General features: G+C 33.6%; 2 protein-coding genes and 1 long non-coding RNA gene across 4 annotated transcripts; 2 read left to right on the plus strand and 1 right to left on the minus strand.

The window, feature by feature from the left end:
* The first annotated feature begins 14 nt into the window (after positions 1-14).
* On the plus strand, positions 15-3398 carry zf(phd)-26 (zinc finger protein). Its single transcript, NM_001078452.1, is given in 4 exon segments — positions 15-121; positions 1009-1125; positions 1892-2127; positions 2332-3398. Coding segments are annotated over 4 exon segments (774 nt in total). The 5' UTR covers positions 15-83; the 3' UTR covers positions 2715-3398.
* A 1358-nt stretch (positions 3399-4756) lies between these two features.
* On the minus strand, positions 4757-15582 carry LOC100175763 (coiled-coil domain-containing protein 60-like). The gene is made up of 16 exons (XM_009861808.3): positions 14983-15582; positions 14534-14715; positions 13918-14086; positions 13257-13348; positions 12662-12819; positions 12190-12313; positions 11623-11805; positions 10660-10740; positions 10088-10234; positions 9571-9666; positions 8995-9152; positions 8045-8251; positions 7171-7336; positions 6705-6944; positions 6068-6223; positions 4757-5642 (listed from the first exon to the last, which is right to left on the minus strand). Exons 2-16 carry the CDS (start codon positions 14695-14697, stop codon positions 5327-5329), a joined length of 2457 nt encoding a protein of 818 aa, XP_009860110.2. The 5' UTR covers positions 14698-14715; positions 14983-15582; the 3' UTR covers positions 4757-5326.
* On the plus strand, positions 11696-13645 carry LOC113474709. 2 transcript variants are annotated; one of them, XR_003396396.1, is made up of 5 exons: positions 11696-11821; positions 12227-12295; positions 12699-12811; positions 12947-13095; positions 13411-13645. It is a non-coding gene; the product is annotated as an uncharacterized LOC113474709 (long non-coding RNA). The 2 variants fall into 2 exon arrangements; XR_003396395.1 differs by lacking the exon at positions 11696-11821 and having other exon boundaries at positions 12196-12295.
* Positions 15583-15675: the final 93 nt, after the last annotated feature.

A 15675-nucleotide genomic window follows, 5' to 3' on the forward strand; every position in this document is an offset into this window, starting at 1 on the left:
CTTAGATAAAGGGAAATTAGATGCACTTTGGTATTAATTTTCGTAATAAAATGTGAAACATTCGTCGAAATTTAAACATTTTTATGATGAAGTCCTTACGAGAATTAAACACAGTTGACAGGTGTGTTACCACATAATATTTTTACTTGCGTAGTTAAGTTGATGTTATGTTTTGATTCTTGGTTTACCAGTGAAACTGGCATAACGTTTATTTAATAGTGTGTGTGCGGCCTATTTGTTCTATTATTTATACTGTTTTAGTCAAGGTTTATAAGGCCAAAGCTTCTGGAACTAGAAGTTAATACATGGGACTATACAAAGAAGACGGAAAAATTTTTCCGCTAGAGGCGGTAATTATTTAAATTAAAAAATACGAAAAAACGAACAAAACAACACTACAAAGTGTTAATAAGTGTAAAACAAATTAATTAAATAATAAAAATACCTTTCCAAATACATAAAACACTAGTAAGAACATATTTCCCACATTAGGTCGGTTATATACGCTCTTTCGTTATGTTTACTGTTGTCGAGTCTGTGGTGTAGCGGTTTGCGTGCCGTCGTAAACTCTCTTTGTTTCATTTTTACCGGGTTCGAGTCCCGCACAGTGGAATACTTTTTTTATCTTTTTTTTTCAAGTTTTTTTGTTTGACGAGTTTGGGGTTAGGAGTTGGGGGTTAGGGGGTTAGGGGTTAGGGGTTAGGGGTTTATATCTTATGTGTATAAACCGTGAAACTAACTGCTCCCCATAAAATAGAGAAACGAATTTGTCATCGCCTCCTAGCGGAAAATTTTTTCCGTCTTCTCTGTATAGCTCCATGTGAAGTTAATTACATTAAAGAAGCATTTAAGTTTAAACGAGTATTAAATGAAAACTTAAAATATTAATCAATCTTTTGAAACTGTGTTTTGGTGGATTCTGCCTAAAATCTATCCCTAGTTATACTATCTATTATTTTTATTTACTTCCTCTTTTTAGTACCTTAAACTTGTCTTCTACTATATTAGGTCGAGAGCAATTTGCGATTACTGTTTGCAAGATGTCACACACAACCGACAAGGGGAATTTGAGGAAATGTTGTTTTGCAAAGATTGTGATGCGAAGGCCCACCCATCATGCATGAAGTAATGTGACGTGTTTTGTTTCATTCAGTTAAATATCACAAGACCTCTGTAAATGTAGCGTCAGAACTGTTTTGTGTTAAGAAAACTAAAATCAGCGCCATATTTGGGAATTTACTAGAACATTTCTTTATGCAGTGCAAAAACATACAATATGTTCTTTACAGAAAGTTATTCTTTTTCACAAAAACATGCAGGCCAGACCTGTAATCTTCGATTAAAAGTTTAAAGAGCATGCGTTCTAACCACTGTACCACTATGTCCCGGCGTTGCTTATTGCAAAAAATATGCAGCATTAATTTAAAGAATATTTAATACAGGGGTGTTCATAAATTTACTTGGAAATTCCGTTGACCAGTTTATGAATAAGATGTTCAGATCATTTCTTTGGAAATCCTATTAAATTTAATGGTCTGTTGACAAATAGACGGTTTTATATCATAATAGGGTATGTAAATGTAACCATATCATAAGAAATTTCGTTGACCGCACTGTCAGACTAAGTTTATAAATTAGATGTTCAGAATTTCATATCAAGCCTCTTGAACGATCGCTTGATTAGTATGGTGCGTGCAGGGTATTAAAGCCTACCCTGAAAATTTTACAAAAGTTTTACATTTTACAACAACATTTCCTTCATTTTTTAAATGTAAAGGACTTTATTCTTAAAAATATACAACCTGTTCTAACAGTTAACCCATTAGTTGTCGTAACCCAAGAAATTTTTTTATAAAATCAAGCTGTTTACAGTTTGTTATAACATCTCCAGGTATTCAAGTACTCTTGCAGCCCAGGCATTATCTTATCCTTGGCAGTGCGTTGAATGTAAAACGTGTTCAAGTTGTTTTACAGCCCGTGATGGGGCGAGTATTTTATTCTGTGATGGTTGTGACAAAGCTTATCATATGCTATGCCATGAACCGGAGGTGATAACGAAACCTGAGGGCAAATGGTTGTGTTCTTCATGCCTGAATGACCCCGGCATTTCTCTGGAAGATTTTTCAGGTAGATCTATAAATATTTCGCCAAAACAAGCAATTTTCTAAAGTTTATATATTTATATTTTTATTATTTTAAATGTATATAGATATGTTTCTAAAATAACAAAAACTTTTAAATATTTTTTTTTAATAAATAAATTAAATTCACCCCAACATAAAATATGTATATATTTTATATATATATATGTAATTATTGTTATATTTTTAGAAGAAGAAAATGGTTTGGAATCTGATGTAGCAAGTTTTAGCAGTGAATTACAAACCAGTGGAGCCAATTCAACCCGACTAAGCACAGTCAGCCCCCCTGTTAATTCAAACCACTCACAAATAAATAATATTCCGGACTCCACTAACTGGACTGCTGCTCAAGTTGCCGAATATTTCACCAATGCTGGCTTTACCAAGCAAGCAAGTGTCTTTGCTGAAGAAGAAATTGATGGAAAGTCGCTTCTACTTCTACAAAGAACAGATGTTGTGAGTGGAATGACATTCAAGCTCGGCCCAGCTGTCAAAATATACGAACACATCGTTAAACTACAGCGAGCATCTTCTCGTAAAAGGTCGTACCACCAACAGAATGGGATGTCTTAACCTACATTCTGCTATTATTGTTGTTGTTGTTATTTTATCTTGTTACAGACTTTTCTCATCTGTTCCCTTTCTATTAAACCTTTTACTGTAATATTTCAGGAAATGTTGCAGATCAACATGAAATGTTATGCGATGATTATTCTTACAACCCCACACACATATATATACTTTATACTAACATGAGCAATGGGGCAGCATATAAAGTTTTCTGACTGGTATTTGTCTCAGCCTTTGATATCAATTTTAAAGACTTCCGTTGTCTAACAAACGTATCTCCTGACATTCTGTGCTGTAAAGCCTTTATATAAGAACTACAAATTACTGTTTTAATTTTATCTATACTGTTTCCTATTTACAGGCAACCGTTTTGTCCAACATTTTATCTTCAGAAAAAATATGTTGCAGCGTGGTTGTATAGTGATATATTACTAATATCTCACTTTGTTTAATCAAATTTAAATTATATATGTTGGCCTGGTAGTTCATTTTTTTAATTGAACGCCTAACATAGAAAGCCATGCACGTAATATATTTATAAATATTCAACTTCTAATCATGTTTTCTAACTTTCTCTTCCTAATAGTGAATGAATAATATAATACGGATCAGCAGAATTTTAAATTTACTTAAAATTTTGCCTATGCCTTAAATTTGGTATTACTAAAGTCTCTAACATGTTTCTAGGTCCTTTGATGAGTAGGGTATATAAACATTCAACAGTTAATATCAGTTGCATTTACCATGTTCTGCTTTTGTTGAATTTTTCTGTGCTACGGATGGTGTATTTATAAGAAAATGTCGATAATGCTTCCATTATATTTGTAATGTAGCAGTTACATGTATTCTGTTACTTCTACTACAAGGTATAATGTTTATAATCTTTCAAAAGCTCATCTGGTAAGAAAGGCATAGTGTATTTCCGTTGTTTCGTCACAAACACACTACATTTTTCATTCCAGATTAGCCATTGAGTGATTAGTTACATTGTGTGTTGTATATGTTATTTTAAACAGAGTTTATATTCTTATGTCCAACTTTTGATATTCTAAAATTTCCACAGTTTAGCCAGGTGTTTCACCTTTTTAATCTTATTTTAATAAAATTTTATTTAAAAGAAGGTTAATGCTTATTCAATTAATATGTTATAATGTGTTAATGATATAAAGCTAGATATGGGTATACCAACTAAGTCTATTTAAAAATTGTGATTATTTTATTTTAGAGTAAAAATATACTGGACTGATAAAAACTATGCAATGCTTCTAAATAAAGGTTTCAACTTTGTTTATAAATTGTTAAAGTATATAAGTTTAGGATATATTGATGTTTATCTTGGCTTTGGGTTTTCAGAATTCCTGTTGTTTTGTTTCTGTTTGTATGTTCTGAATTTGTAAGATTTGTCATTGTATGTGTTTCCCAAAAAATAAGTTGTAGACTTCTTTTGTCAAGACAATTTTACAAAACCTATTAAAAAGTTGTGTACTTGACTGGTTTGGACGATCTTTTAAAACTTTGTCATGAATTTACATTTACTTACATTGTCACCAATTATCGCAGTGATTCATAATTTGAATTTTTATCATTTATTTTGTCATTTGTGTTACTATACCATTACAGGTTAAGCAATGTGAAATTATAGCCTAAAATAGTTGATTTACATATAATAGTCTGTTGTTGAGCAAACAGGTTTGGAAATCTTGTTATAAATATTTAAAATAATAACTGTGTTGGCAACTGTAAATAAATTATCTCCTTTGAGTTAAATTACATTTGAATTCATTTGATTTGAATTTATTCACACAGTATGATTCCACACATATAACTAATTAGAAAGTTAAGTTATATTCAAAGAAGACACAGTGAGTTTGTTGGATTGTCAGTTTAACTGCACAAAAGTAAACAAATATGCATAATTATTACTTTGTTTAGAAAAAGGTAAAACATGGTTTTCAAAAACGTTTAACACAGAACTTTGAGACAAATTTGTTCTTTTAAGGTAAAGCATAGTTGTGTTAATGTTAAAGCATAATTATAACAGTAAATTATATTACAGTTAAGTAGATCTCTATTTACACTTTGCGTTCCACGATTGCATCAAAAATTAAAATACAAAATTACTGCTTAATAAACACAGTTTCAATAAAAAGAGGTAAATTAATTTACATTCTGGATGGAACTAAAAAAAGGTAAATAATTTTTAATTGTTTCAGGTAGGATTGTAATTTTAATAAAAAAATACCCTTAGTAGCAACTGTATATCAATGTAGGACCGAACATTTAATCAGAAATTTGCCATACTAGGTGGAAAAAACTGCTGGAAATTAGTAAGTATAAAACTAAAAAAAATATTTTAATTTCAGAAACAAAGATCAAAACTTTGTTTTTATAAAGAGAAATGCACTGAAGTTGCCAAACATACAAGATCACAAGGAGAGAATAAGATACCCTTACTACACTAGAGAAGCCAGAAAAAATGTGACAATTAAAAACTTGATCCCCAGTGTAGAGAAAACATTAATCTAATTTTACCTAAGTCTCAAAGTAAGGTATAAGAAAATGTTAAGTAAAATTATAAAATATATAATAATAAGTAGAAAATAAGAATTTTCATTTCAACCAAGCTTTTTCTTGCTCTCGCACCCCTTTATCGCCTCCTTGTGGCCAAGTTTTGAGCTCCTCCATTCGTCGAAGTTTTCCGACTTCATCCCGACGATATGCTCCCTTACAAATTCGATCCCGGAACTTATCTCTGGAGAACAAAGCTCCCAAGATCGGAGGACACGAAGAGAGGAGAGGAATGAATGCTCGGTAACTTGCCGCATTCCTTCCTCCATCTGCATCCCTAGCATGAAGAGCTTTTCAAGAACCTCCTCGCATCCCTGGTCTCTGTGGACTTCATCAGGTATGTTCTCACTAAGCATTGTATACCTGTGTGTGAGGTTTGCACTTTTAGTGTAAGCAATGAATGGATTTAACGTATTTTTTTTTCTATATAAATGCTTTAATATTATTAACAAGCATTGTATTTAATATAAGCATTGAATGGATGTTATTTTATACGGCAGAATAAAATGTAAGTATGTTATGAACAAGCATTGTTTTTTGTTTGCTGTATCTTTAATAGCACTTGATGGATTTTTTATCTGAGTTAACCTAAAGTTGTAGGAGCGCTGACCTTGGAAACCCACCCTGGTTATCTTGCACACAAATCAAAACAATTTAATGCTGAAAAAACTCGGATTAACTTATTGTACACCCTATCATTTGTTATGAGGGGGTATTCAGTATTCTCATAAAGTTCCTAGCATACTGTGTGTATACTTATGTAACTACATATTCATAATTTCACCCACCAGTCACATGACACCAAACATGATCTTTTCTTCTTAATAAGTTGCTCCTGTAGGAACTTCTGTTGAGCTGCTGATCTCATTCCTTTTAAATCACGATGTATGCTCTTGGTTCGTGTAAGCATGTCAAACTTAGTTTCCATCCTTTGTTTTCTACGTCTGGTGGGAAATATTATCTTAGTATATTTGTCCGGCACCATGGCACAGTTGGTTAGAGCAAATGCCTCTAACCTAGAAGTATTGGGTTCAAGGCTCGCCAAGGCTTCTATTATGGGCATATGTGTCTTTGGGTAAAACACTTAGCGGCAATTGCTCCAACCAAGTGGTCACTAATGGGTTGTCCAAATTATCAGCCATAAATAAAAAAATAAAAATATCCCAAAAATAATTACCCACAAAGTAACATACATGGTAACTCGTAAGCCGGCACGAGGTGTATGAAAAAACAAATTTTTTTCTTGTACAACTGTTTTCTTGTGATTCTTAAGAGCATTGTTTGTTGTTTAAAAGATGAAAACAAAATATGGGATAATATATTTTAATGATATCCATATAATCCCCTTCCATGGCACAATAATAGGCACATGTTATATAAATAAATAAAAAAACGTATCATAACCAAAATATTTATCTTAATTACTTTTCCAGCTCTGATAATTGGTTGTGTAGTTGCAATGCTTTGCTATCATTAACTTCGTCAAAACGGTCCCGTATTTGGCCCAAACTTTTCTCTTTTTCGTCGCTTGAAAACTTGAATAGAAATTGTGATGACAGTTTAGCTGGGGAACTCATGGGTCGTTTTATTTTTACTCGAGCAGCACCAGTAGCCGTCCCTGGTCTGCTGGGGGGGTTGTCTTGTCCTCCTTGCATGACAGATGTTCTGTAAATTAAGTTGGATTATTTTATTTACACTTACTTATTTTATTGTATATTGGGGAGGGCCAGGATGAAGCATGCCAGGGGACTTGGAATTTGGAGCATAGTTTCCCCATTATCTCATAACATGTGTTCTATTCTATATGGATGAAGTCCTACAGCAAGGCAAACTTTGGAACCGGGGAATTAGGCAAGAGTTGGCTCATTAGCCCCACATAAACATAACATACCTTCTTCTAGTAGCAACTGCAGTATGTGGTCTTATTTTCACATTGGTTGGAGATTTATGGATTGTAGGTGGGGAGCTGTAGTCTGTAACTTCAGTAGCTTGTGGTACAACTATCTTGGATATATTAACCTCCTTGTTTCCTATCTTAAAGTAACTGTTCCTTGACCCTGTGTGGTAGAATTGAAGGTGAGTGTACTATATGGAACTCCGGGTTATATCATGTACGTTATTGTTTTATTGGTTATAGCATGTTTTTATGTTATGTTTTTTACTATGCAGATATACATGGTGTATTCATACACCTCATGCTCAGTGACGAGTTATAACATGGGTGTCTTCTTATACACAAGACATACATTGTGTATTTATACACCTCATGCTCACTGTTGAGTTGTAACATGGGTATCCTCTTATACACCAGACATACATGGTGTATTCAAATCAAAGTATTAATATTTACTTTGTGATATTAAGTAAACACAAACTGTTAGATGACAAGTGGCACTTAAAAACATTCATTCAATAATAAAAATTCCACTCAGAAGTTATTTGAATTCCTACTTACCATGGTAGCAACAGTATACAAACAAATATATACTACGGGACTGTGTTGTTTCTAAACTTACAAAGAATTTTCACTACCAAAGCTTTGTAACAACTATCAAAGCTATTAATACACTAAGCTTTTTAAATAAACCTTTGTTGACAAGCATTATCAAAATAAACAAAGTTTGTTTCGAAATAAGTTGGCCGAAATAAACGGTTTAAAATAAAAAGGTTTAAAATAAAAAATAATAGACAAATTTGGCCAAAATAAACAAAGTATCTTTCCCACATATTCCCTTTTAATCCGATTCCAACCATATACAACTTACATTCATACACGGACAAAGGAAGGGTTCCGTTCTGATCCGCGATAATCTTGGCCGTCCTCTCTCTTCGATCCATCTCTCTCCTCACGCTTTCACCAACCGTGGAGAGAAGTTTCTGAAGATGTTCGTGATAATCTCGCTCATGAAGATCCGACTCCTTCCTCCCATCCATAATAGATCCTCCAGCATCAGTTGCAGTCTCATCATCACCTGGGGTGAGATAAATATTAAATAAAGTTTTAACAATTCTAAATAATCTGCTGTGTTTTTGTCGGCCAAACCTTAAAAGAGTGGTTTCAAATTTACTTTAAATTGATTATATATAATATGTACTGATATACACATACTTACAATTGGAACTGGTCATCCATACTAATTGGGTTAAGATAAATATAATAAATATTAAATATTGTCTGCGATCTTGAAAAGTTACATAATTTGTAAGTCATGACCGAGTTTATGAAACAGAAAAACTTTATTATAATGGCTGTCGTTACCCGGCCACGCTTAAATAAGTTACATACGTTTAATCAGTTACATACGTGGCAACTTGTAAGCGGGAATAAGGTGCATGAAACAACACTCTTGTAATAAAGACGTATAACATAAATACATAATTTTTGTTTGTTTTTTCGAAAACTTTGCAAAAATCATATTACGAAGTGTAGGGAATCAACAAATAAGTTACATTCATTCCGAGATCATACTATAAAAACAATGAATAGAAGAAAATCAACATGCATAGTGTAGTATTCTAATACGCTTGGTATCGATCACAGTCGATGAATACAAATTCAAATGGTTTATTATTAACACACTTATTCGGTTACAGTATTTTTAGAATTATCTATTGTCATAATTCCACACACGAGGCGATCAGTGTTGCACATTAACAATTTACAATCACTTGATGGCGTTAGCATTAAACCAAAACACTACAGATAGATTCTCACCGAATTCACTTCCACCCATAGTCCAACCGGCCACCGTGGTTGCTACAGATGATTGACCAGCACTTGATGGACGAGTGGGCGATCCATATTCTCCTTCAAAGTCTTCAACAGAGTCGTTGTTGACCAATGTACCGAGTATTGATCGCGCAGATGGGGGTCTGGTGGAATATGATTATAAATGAATGTAACTTGCTTTATCCTCACATGACTGGAAAAGGTCAGTCGTTATAACGCACGTGTTCTGTTTCATAAACCTCGTGCCCGCTTACAAGTTAGTAATAAATATGTAACTTTGTGGGTGGTTATTTTTTAACATATATTGTATGGCTGTGACCAAATATTAGGTGTAAGTTAATATTAAGGCGCCGTGGTACATCAAAGGACCCAAGGTTCAGTTCATTCTCGTGGCCCAAGGTGCTAATGTACCATGCCAGATGTTGAGGGTCACTTTCAACTTAGTCGGTTTATTACTTTGGTAAATGTTTTCCCTTTACTTTTTGTACAATATGTTATTATGACTAACATAGACAAGAATATATCATGACATCACAATGAGGATTATTATGTCATAATCACCTTGGTAACCTGTCACCGTGGTAACCACTCAAATCACTCGCATGACTCGCGTTACGTCTCATACTTAGGTTGAGTTGTTTTTTACGAGTTTTCATTCTGAAATATTAAAACAATGTCAACTATACAATAATATTTTTGCGAGTAAATTTTTTGATAAAATTTATAAAATTAGGTGTTTTTGTTAAATATTGGGAAATTATATAGGTTTTAGATTATGAGATTAATAGAAAGCTTTGTTTAAATAGAGGTGTATAACACTTTTATGAAGGAGCTAACAAAACAACAACAAGAACAATTATTGTTTGTCGAGTATGAAGCTAACACAAGCAAACGTAACGCTTATTTGAATAAAAAAAAAAAAGATTTTTATAAAAAGGTTCTTTACTTATTTTCTTGAAATATTTGGCACAAAAGGAAAATGAACATCTTGCTTTAATAATTCAGTGTCCACAGTAATAATTTACAATCACTTAATGATGTTGGAATTGAAACAAAACGCTACAAAATGAAATATCACCTTGCAAGTATTCTATGGCTTGGAGCTCTGGTAAATTTAGTCCATTTATTGTTGTTTCTTTTTTCCTGGGTGATGATACGAGAGTCTCGAGTTTTACCCCCGCTGTTAACTTTGTTCCAACACTCAATGATTGGAATCATCACTTTGCTGTTGGAGGTGGAATAATGTAAATTATCATGAGAACAAGAATTATTTATACAATTATTTATATTTTACAACTTGTGCAAATCAATCGTTTTTTTTTTCAGTATGTTGTGAAAATGTTTAATGAATATAACTTATTTATCTTCGTGTGGTTACGAGTTACCATGTATGTTACTTTGTGGGTGATTATTTTTTGGGGATTTTTTCATTTTTTATGTATGGCTGATAATTTGGACAACCCATTAGTGACCACTGGGTTGGAGCAAATGCCGTTAAGTGTCTTGTCTAGGACACATACGCCCACAATGGTAGCAGCGTCGAGCCTTGAACCACCTCTGGGTTACAGCCGGACTGGCGCCGGACAACTTACATATATATACATATACTCCCATAGATACATATATAGATACATTAGTTTATATACTTACTATTGAAACTGGTCATCCACATTATCCTCTACCTCACATGCAAGCAATATCCAATGCACAACACATAGTTGTTTCCAAACACTAGATTAAACAATATGTAAGTGTGTGAAAAATATGTTACATAGTTGTTTTGCTTCCAAACACTGAGTTGAACAGTTTATGTGTTGGAATTTTGCAAACATTTTTTTTGTTCTTTTAGGAACCAAAATGAAATTTTTAATATTAAAAAGTCCAACTATATTTTCTCATGTTTTTTTAAACTGTTTGAATTTTAGAAGTTTGACGACAGATTTAATTAAAATAAGTTTCACTTTAAACCTTAAGCAAACATTTCAACACTTCATCCTCTTGGTTAAATATAATTTGGAACAAAAGTTATTTAGTTTAAAGTTTATTTAAACCAGTGTTTCTCAAACTTTGTGACTTCAAGGTTGGAAAAACCCACTTAATGAAAAAACACAAAACTAAGTTTTTAGTAATTATTTATGTGTTCACTGTGTTTATTTATCAAGGGGGAACAAAATACTTTGGATAATTTGTTAGGTGCTGTTAGAATAATAACAGTCTGTGTTTTAATCAGAATGACAGAAAAACCTACAAAACACCCATGTTCTTTGACAAGATACTTAATGGCAATTTTCCCTAGCCTAGTGGTCACTGATCCGTTGTTAAATTTATAGATACTCAAAAAAGGAAAAAATAAAAAATTACCCCCAAAGTTATGTACTTGGTAACTTTAAAGCGGACATGAAGTGTATGAAACAAAACACTCATGTTATTTTCACCAGTTTTTCTGGTCACTTCATGGGTTGTCAAAATTGTTGACCAAACACAATAAAACAATCACTCATAAAAATGTGACAACTCGTTAGCGGGCCAAAGGTCTATGCAACAGTATACCCGTGTTATAACCTCTTAATTTGCCACTCCAGGAAAACAACAAGCACCATTGATTACACACACCTTTCCGTAACATGGTCTCCTTTATCGTGGATGGGGAAACCAATATTACTTGAAAATGGGGTGAAAGGTCGCACTCGCTCTGATATCGGAATGTGAACTTCTGCTTTCTTTGCCACCATAGAGGTAGAAGGGGTTGTAGGCATGGGAGTGGCATGCTGCTGGTCAATGGGCATCGCCATTAAGCTGAACAAAACAACAGGTATGTTTGTGTGGTGTTATATTACATGTTTCGTTCATTTGTTTGAATATATTGTTATGATAGGCGGGAAAATGGGTTTGTTTGGCCATTATTGGAATTTTAGTTCACAATTAACATTTATCCGATAAACTTAAAGTATTGTAACATTTTGTTCAGATTGCTTTTTATATTTTCAAGTTTTTTTGGCTAAAATAGAATTGTTCTAATAAGTCTTAATTTTAAAATTTTCTTATTAAAAAAACATGCGTTGAGTAGCATCAGTAGTGTTATTATTTAAAGAACCATTTCGTCTGCAGCCTTAGATTTTTACATTAAAAACCCATCATGCCTACAGTTACTGAGTTACACACTGCATTTATTTAAATCACCTTCCAACTCTCTTTAAAGACATCTTCTTTGGCACAGGACTAACTGGAGGATCTCTGCTGAACTCTTGTTTCAATAATTCTTCAACTGCTGTTGTGTCATCCGCAGGTTTGGGAGGTTGCATACCTGGAACATAACTTGTTTACCTTATCGAATATGATAAAAAAAACCAGCATCATGGGACAGCGGTTAGCACGCCTGCATGTAGACCAGGAACAGAAGCTTCCAGACATTGTAGGCAAATATGTCTTTGGACAAGACGCTTAACAGAATACCCCAATGATCAAATATTATAAAAGCGTTCATAAAAGTTAAAATTAAAGAACCAATGATCTATATCAAAGTATCATGAATAAATTATAAAGAACACAGCAGAACAACGGTGGCTTCATATTTAATAGATTCATAATTAAATATTTTTCTAATGGATGAACAAATGAAGTAAATAGCTTTACTACAAAATAAAGTTTTTACCTTTAGTTGTTTTCATCTGGTTTTGTTTTTGCACCAGAAATGCCGTTTCCCGTCGGTTCTGTTCTTCCTCGAGCATTGGGAAGAGTGCGTGTCCCATTTTTACCTTTGTCATTGTTTGCTTAACTGACAACAGATCTTTCACTAAGTTTTGTAAGTCCCTGGAATTATTGAGATGTCTTGTAATAATCTAGATAGTTTTAACTGTATTGTGCACGTTTGTGATTTTGTATCACAAAACCAAAATACTAAAGCATTATGTAATTTTCATTTTGTTTTAAATATCAGTTTCTAAACTACTGGTTTAGTGGGTGAGGTCCTACAGTGTGGCTCGTCTTGGAACCTGAGGTTTACACAGGAGTTTTCCCAATACCCGAACACCCAAGGTGCTACTGTTTAAACCTCACCAGATGCTGAAGCCTATCGCTTCCCAGAAGGTAAACCGTTTTATTTCAATCACACAAATACAAAATTTGTGATGTTATATCAAAAACAAAGCATAAAAAATCTACGTTGAATTGTCCATAATAGAACTACTGGTTTGATAAACCACCCATATATGAACCATATCAATATATAAACATAGATATATTCTTACTTTTGTTCCCTATGCTTCATGACAAAGGAGGCAGTCGACATCTGTCGAGATTGTTTCTTTGATTTCTGTGTAAGTATTCCCCGCCTTCCATGCTGTAAACGAGATTTCATTTTAAATTTCATAAAATTAACATCTAATTTGTGTTTGTATGCAGAATATGATGAAAGTTAATATGGGCATGGGGGCCAAACAAAAACCAGTGTTTCCTAAAACAACAATCTACAAAGCATATCAGCTATCTGTTTCATGTGAGTACGCAGCTTATTATTATTATGCAACAATATTTTGTGATACAACCAAAAGATTGACAAGTTGACATAACATGAGCCGAGTGCTCTAATCAACCTAAGGTATTTATTTATTCTCGCATTACAATGTAATGTCCAAAGTTATAACACATGTATTCTGTTTTACACCTTAATCCTGCTTAAAAGTTACCACGTATGTAACTTTGTGGGTGTTATTTTGTTTGTGTGGTTAAAAATACGGGCAACCCATTAGTGACTACTAGAATGAAGCAATGACTTTTAACTGTTTGCTTGAGAATGCATACACAATAACGCACTAACCACTCATCAGTGGAGCTAAATATTCAAATTAAGATATTCACATTATTTTATAGTTTTCTAAAAAAAGTAGAAAACTAATAATCATCACAAACCTCTTTCTCATTATTGTCACTTTTTTCTTCTTGTTTTCCTCCATTATCCGATAGCTGTCCTAGTGACGTTTGTACGAGAAGTTTTGAATCTAGATACAAGGGTTGGCCGACTTCTTGGTATGGTTTCCATGGGTAGGACTTATACCCTTGGCTTGTGTATTGGTGGAACCTGCATTGTGTAAAAGTAGCCAGAAGTTAGGTTTCATTAAAGTAGTAGCACCCCGGGTGTTGGGGTAACAGCCCAATCATGGACTAAATCCTAGGACCCATGGTGTGCTACGCTGTGGGACCTCACCTACATAGAGTAGAATTAGTGAGATAGAAAATAGTTACAATTTTTAAAGAACGTAGACAATGTATAGCAAGATTTGGTCAGTGATAATTGAAGGCAAAAAGGTGTTTTGCCTTTTATCAGAGGCATCTATAATTTATGTTTGTAATATATAAAGTCAATTCTTAGTATGTTGGGCTTATTTAAATTTAAACAGTAAAAAGCCGTGTTTGGCTTTCTATTTTCCATTGCATTCCAAGCATTTTCATAGTATATTATGAACACATAGTACGGCATATTCATTATACTATTAACCTGGAAAACGTAGCCTATAACATCATCTACCTTCGTTCATAATTTGTTTTGAAAACTTTTTCACGTGTTGGCAATGACAGACAGTAATGATTCAAACTTCTTGCTTGTAGTTTTGATTCTTTCACTTCTGACCAAACTGGTACTGGTTTAATTGTAATGTAGTTGCGTGCATCTTCTACTAATGATGGAGACATACCCACAAAAGTACCTGCCTGTAAACACGAGAATATAAAAGGATTATCCAATAATAAAGCTGGTAACGATATTTCAAGGCATTACGGTCTGTATGGGTGAGGTACTACAGCAAAATATACCTGATTTAGGTCAAAATTGACGTAAAATGCGTTTTACATTAAGCCATTTAATGCAATATATATTTGTTTGTTGAGAAAGGGAAATAAATGTATATTAAACTTTGCATAGGTAACAAAAAAAACAAAATTAAAGGCTAATTTTATGAATAAAAACATTAATTTTACCTTTTCACGTACACGCTCGATTTTAGCTTCAGTGCGCTACGCGCGGTAACTATGGTATAGGAACAGTGTTTCCCAACGAAAATATTTTTGGCACAACAAAACAAAAGTATATTGTCGTGGCAATAACGTTAAAGCGGAGTACTTGCTTAATTTCTTTTAAAAATTGCTTACGTCTTGTTTTTAATTCAGTTGTTTAGTATATTCCTTGTTAAACTTGTTATTATCGCCAATAGCTTTGATGAGTATACGGTTGTATCAAAGAGATTAAAAAAAGAGAATCTCTTTGGTTGTATGGTTCAGTTCTCGCTGCTGCTACGTCTTGTACATGTAAATGTAATAACCCTAACGGCCCAACAGAACAGACACTATCGGGTTATATAATGTTAAAATATCCAGAATCAAGGTATATGAAGCCACCGTCTACAACGCACGATAATGCATGTGTGTTCTAAGTATGAAAGCATAAATACTTGCACCACATTTAATCCGATGCCGTGGCAAAGTGTTTAGCACCCATTTTACCCCACAGTACTATATATACAAGGCATGGTTTTTAGCCTACACCTCGCATCAACGCTAGTATTAAGTTTCCCAGTATTAAGTTTTCCCAGTATTATTGTCGGCGCCGTGGCGTAGTGGTTAGCGCGCCTGCCTGTAGCGCAGAGGTAATGGGTTCAAGGCTCGTCGCTGCTA

The sequence above is a fragment of the Ciona intestinalis genome, chromosome 11, assembly GCF_000224145.3.
Source record: "Ciona intestinalis chromosome 11, KH, whole genome shotgun sequence".
NCBI lineage: Eukaryota > Metazoa > Chordata > Ascidiacea > Phlebobranchia > Cionidae > Ciona > Ciona intestinalis.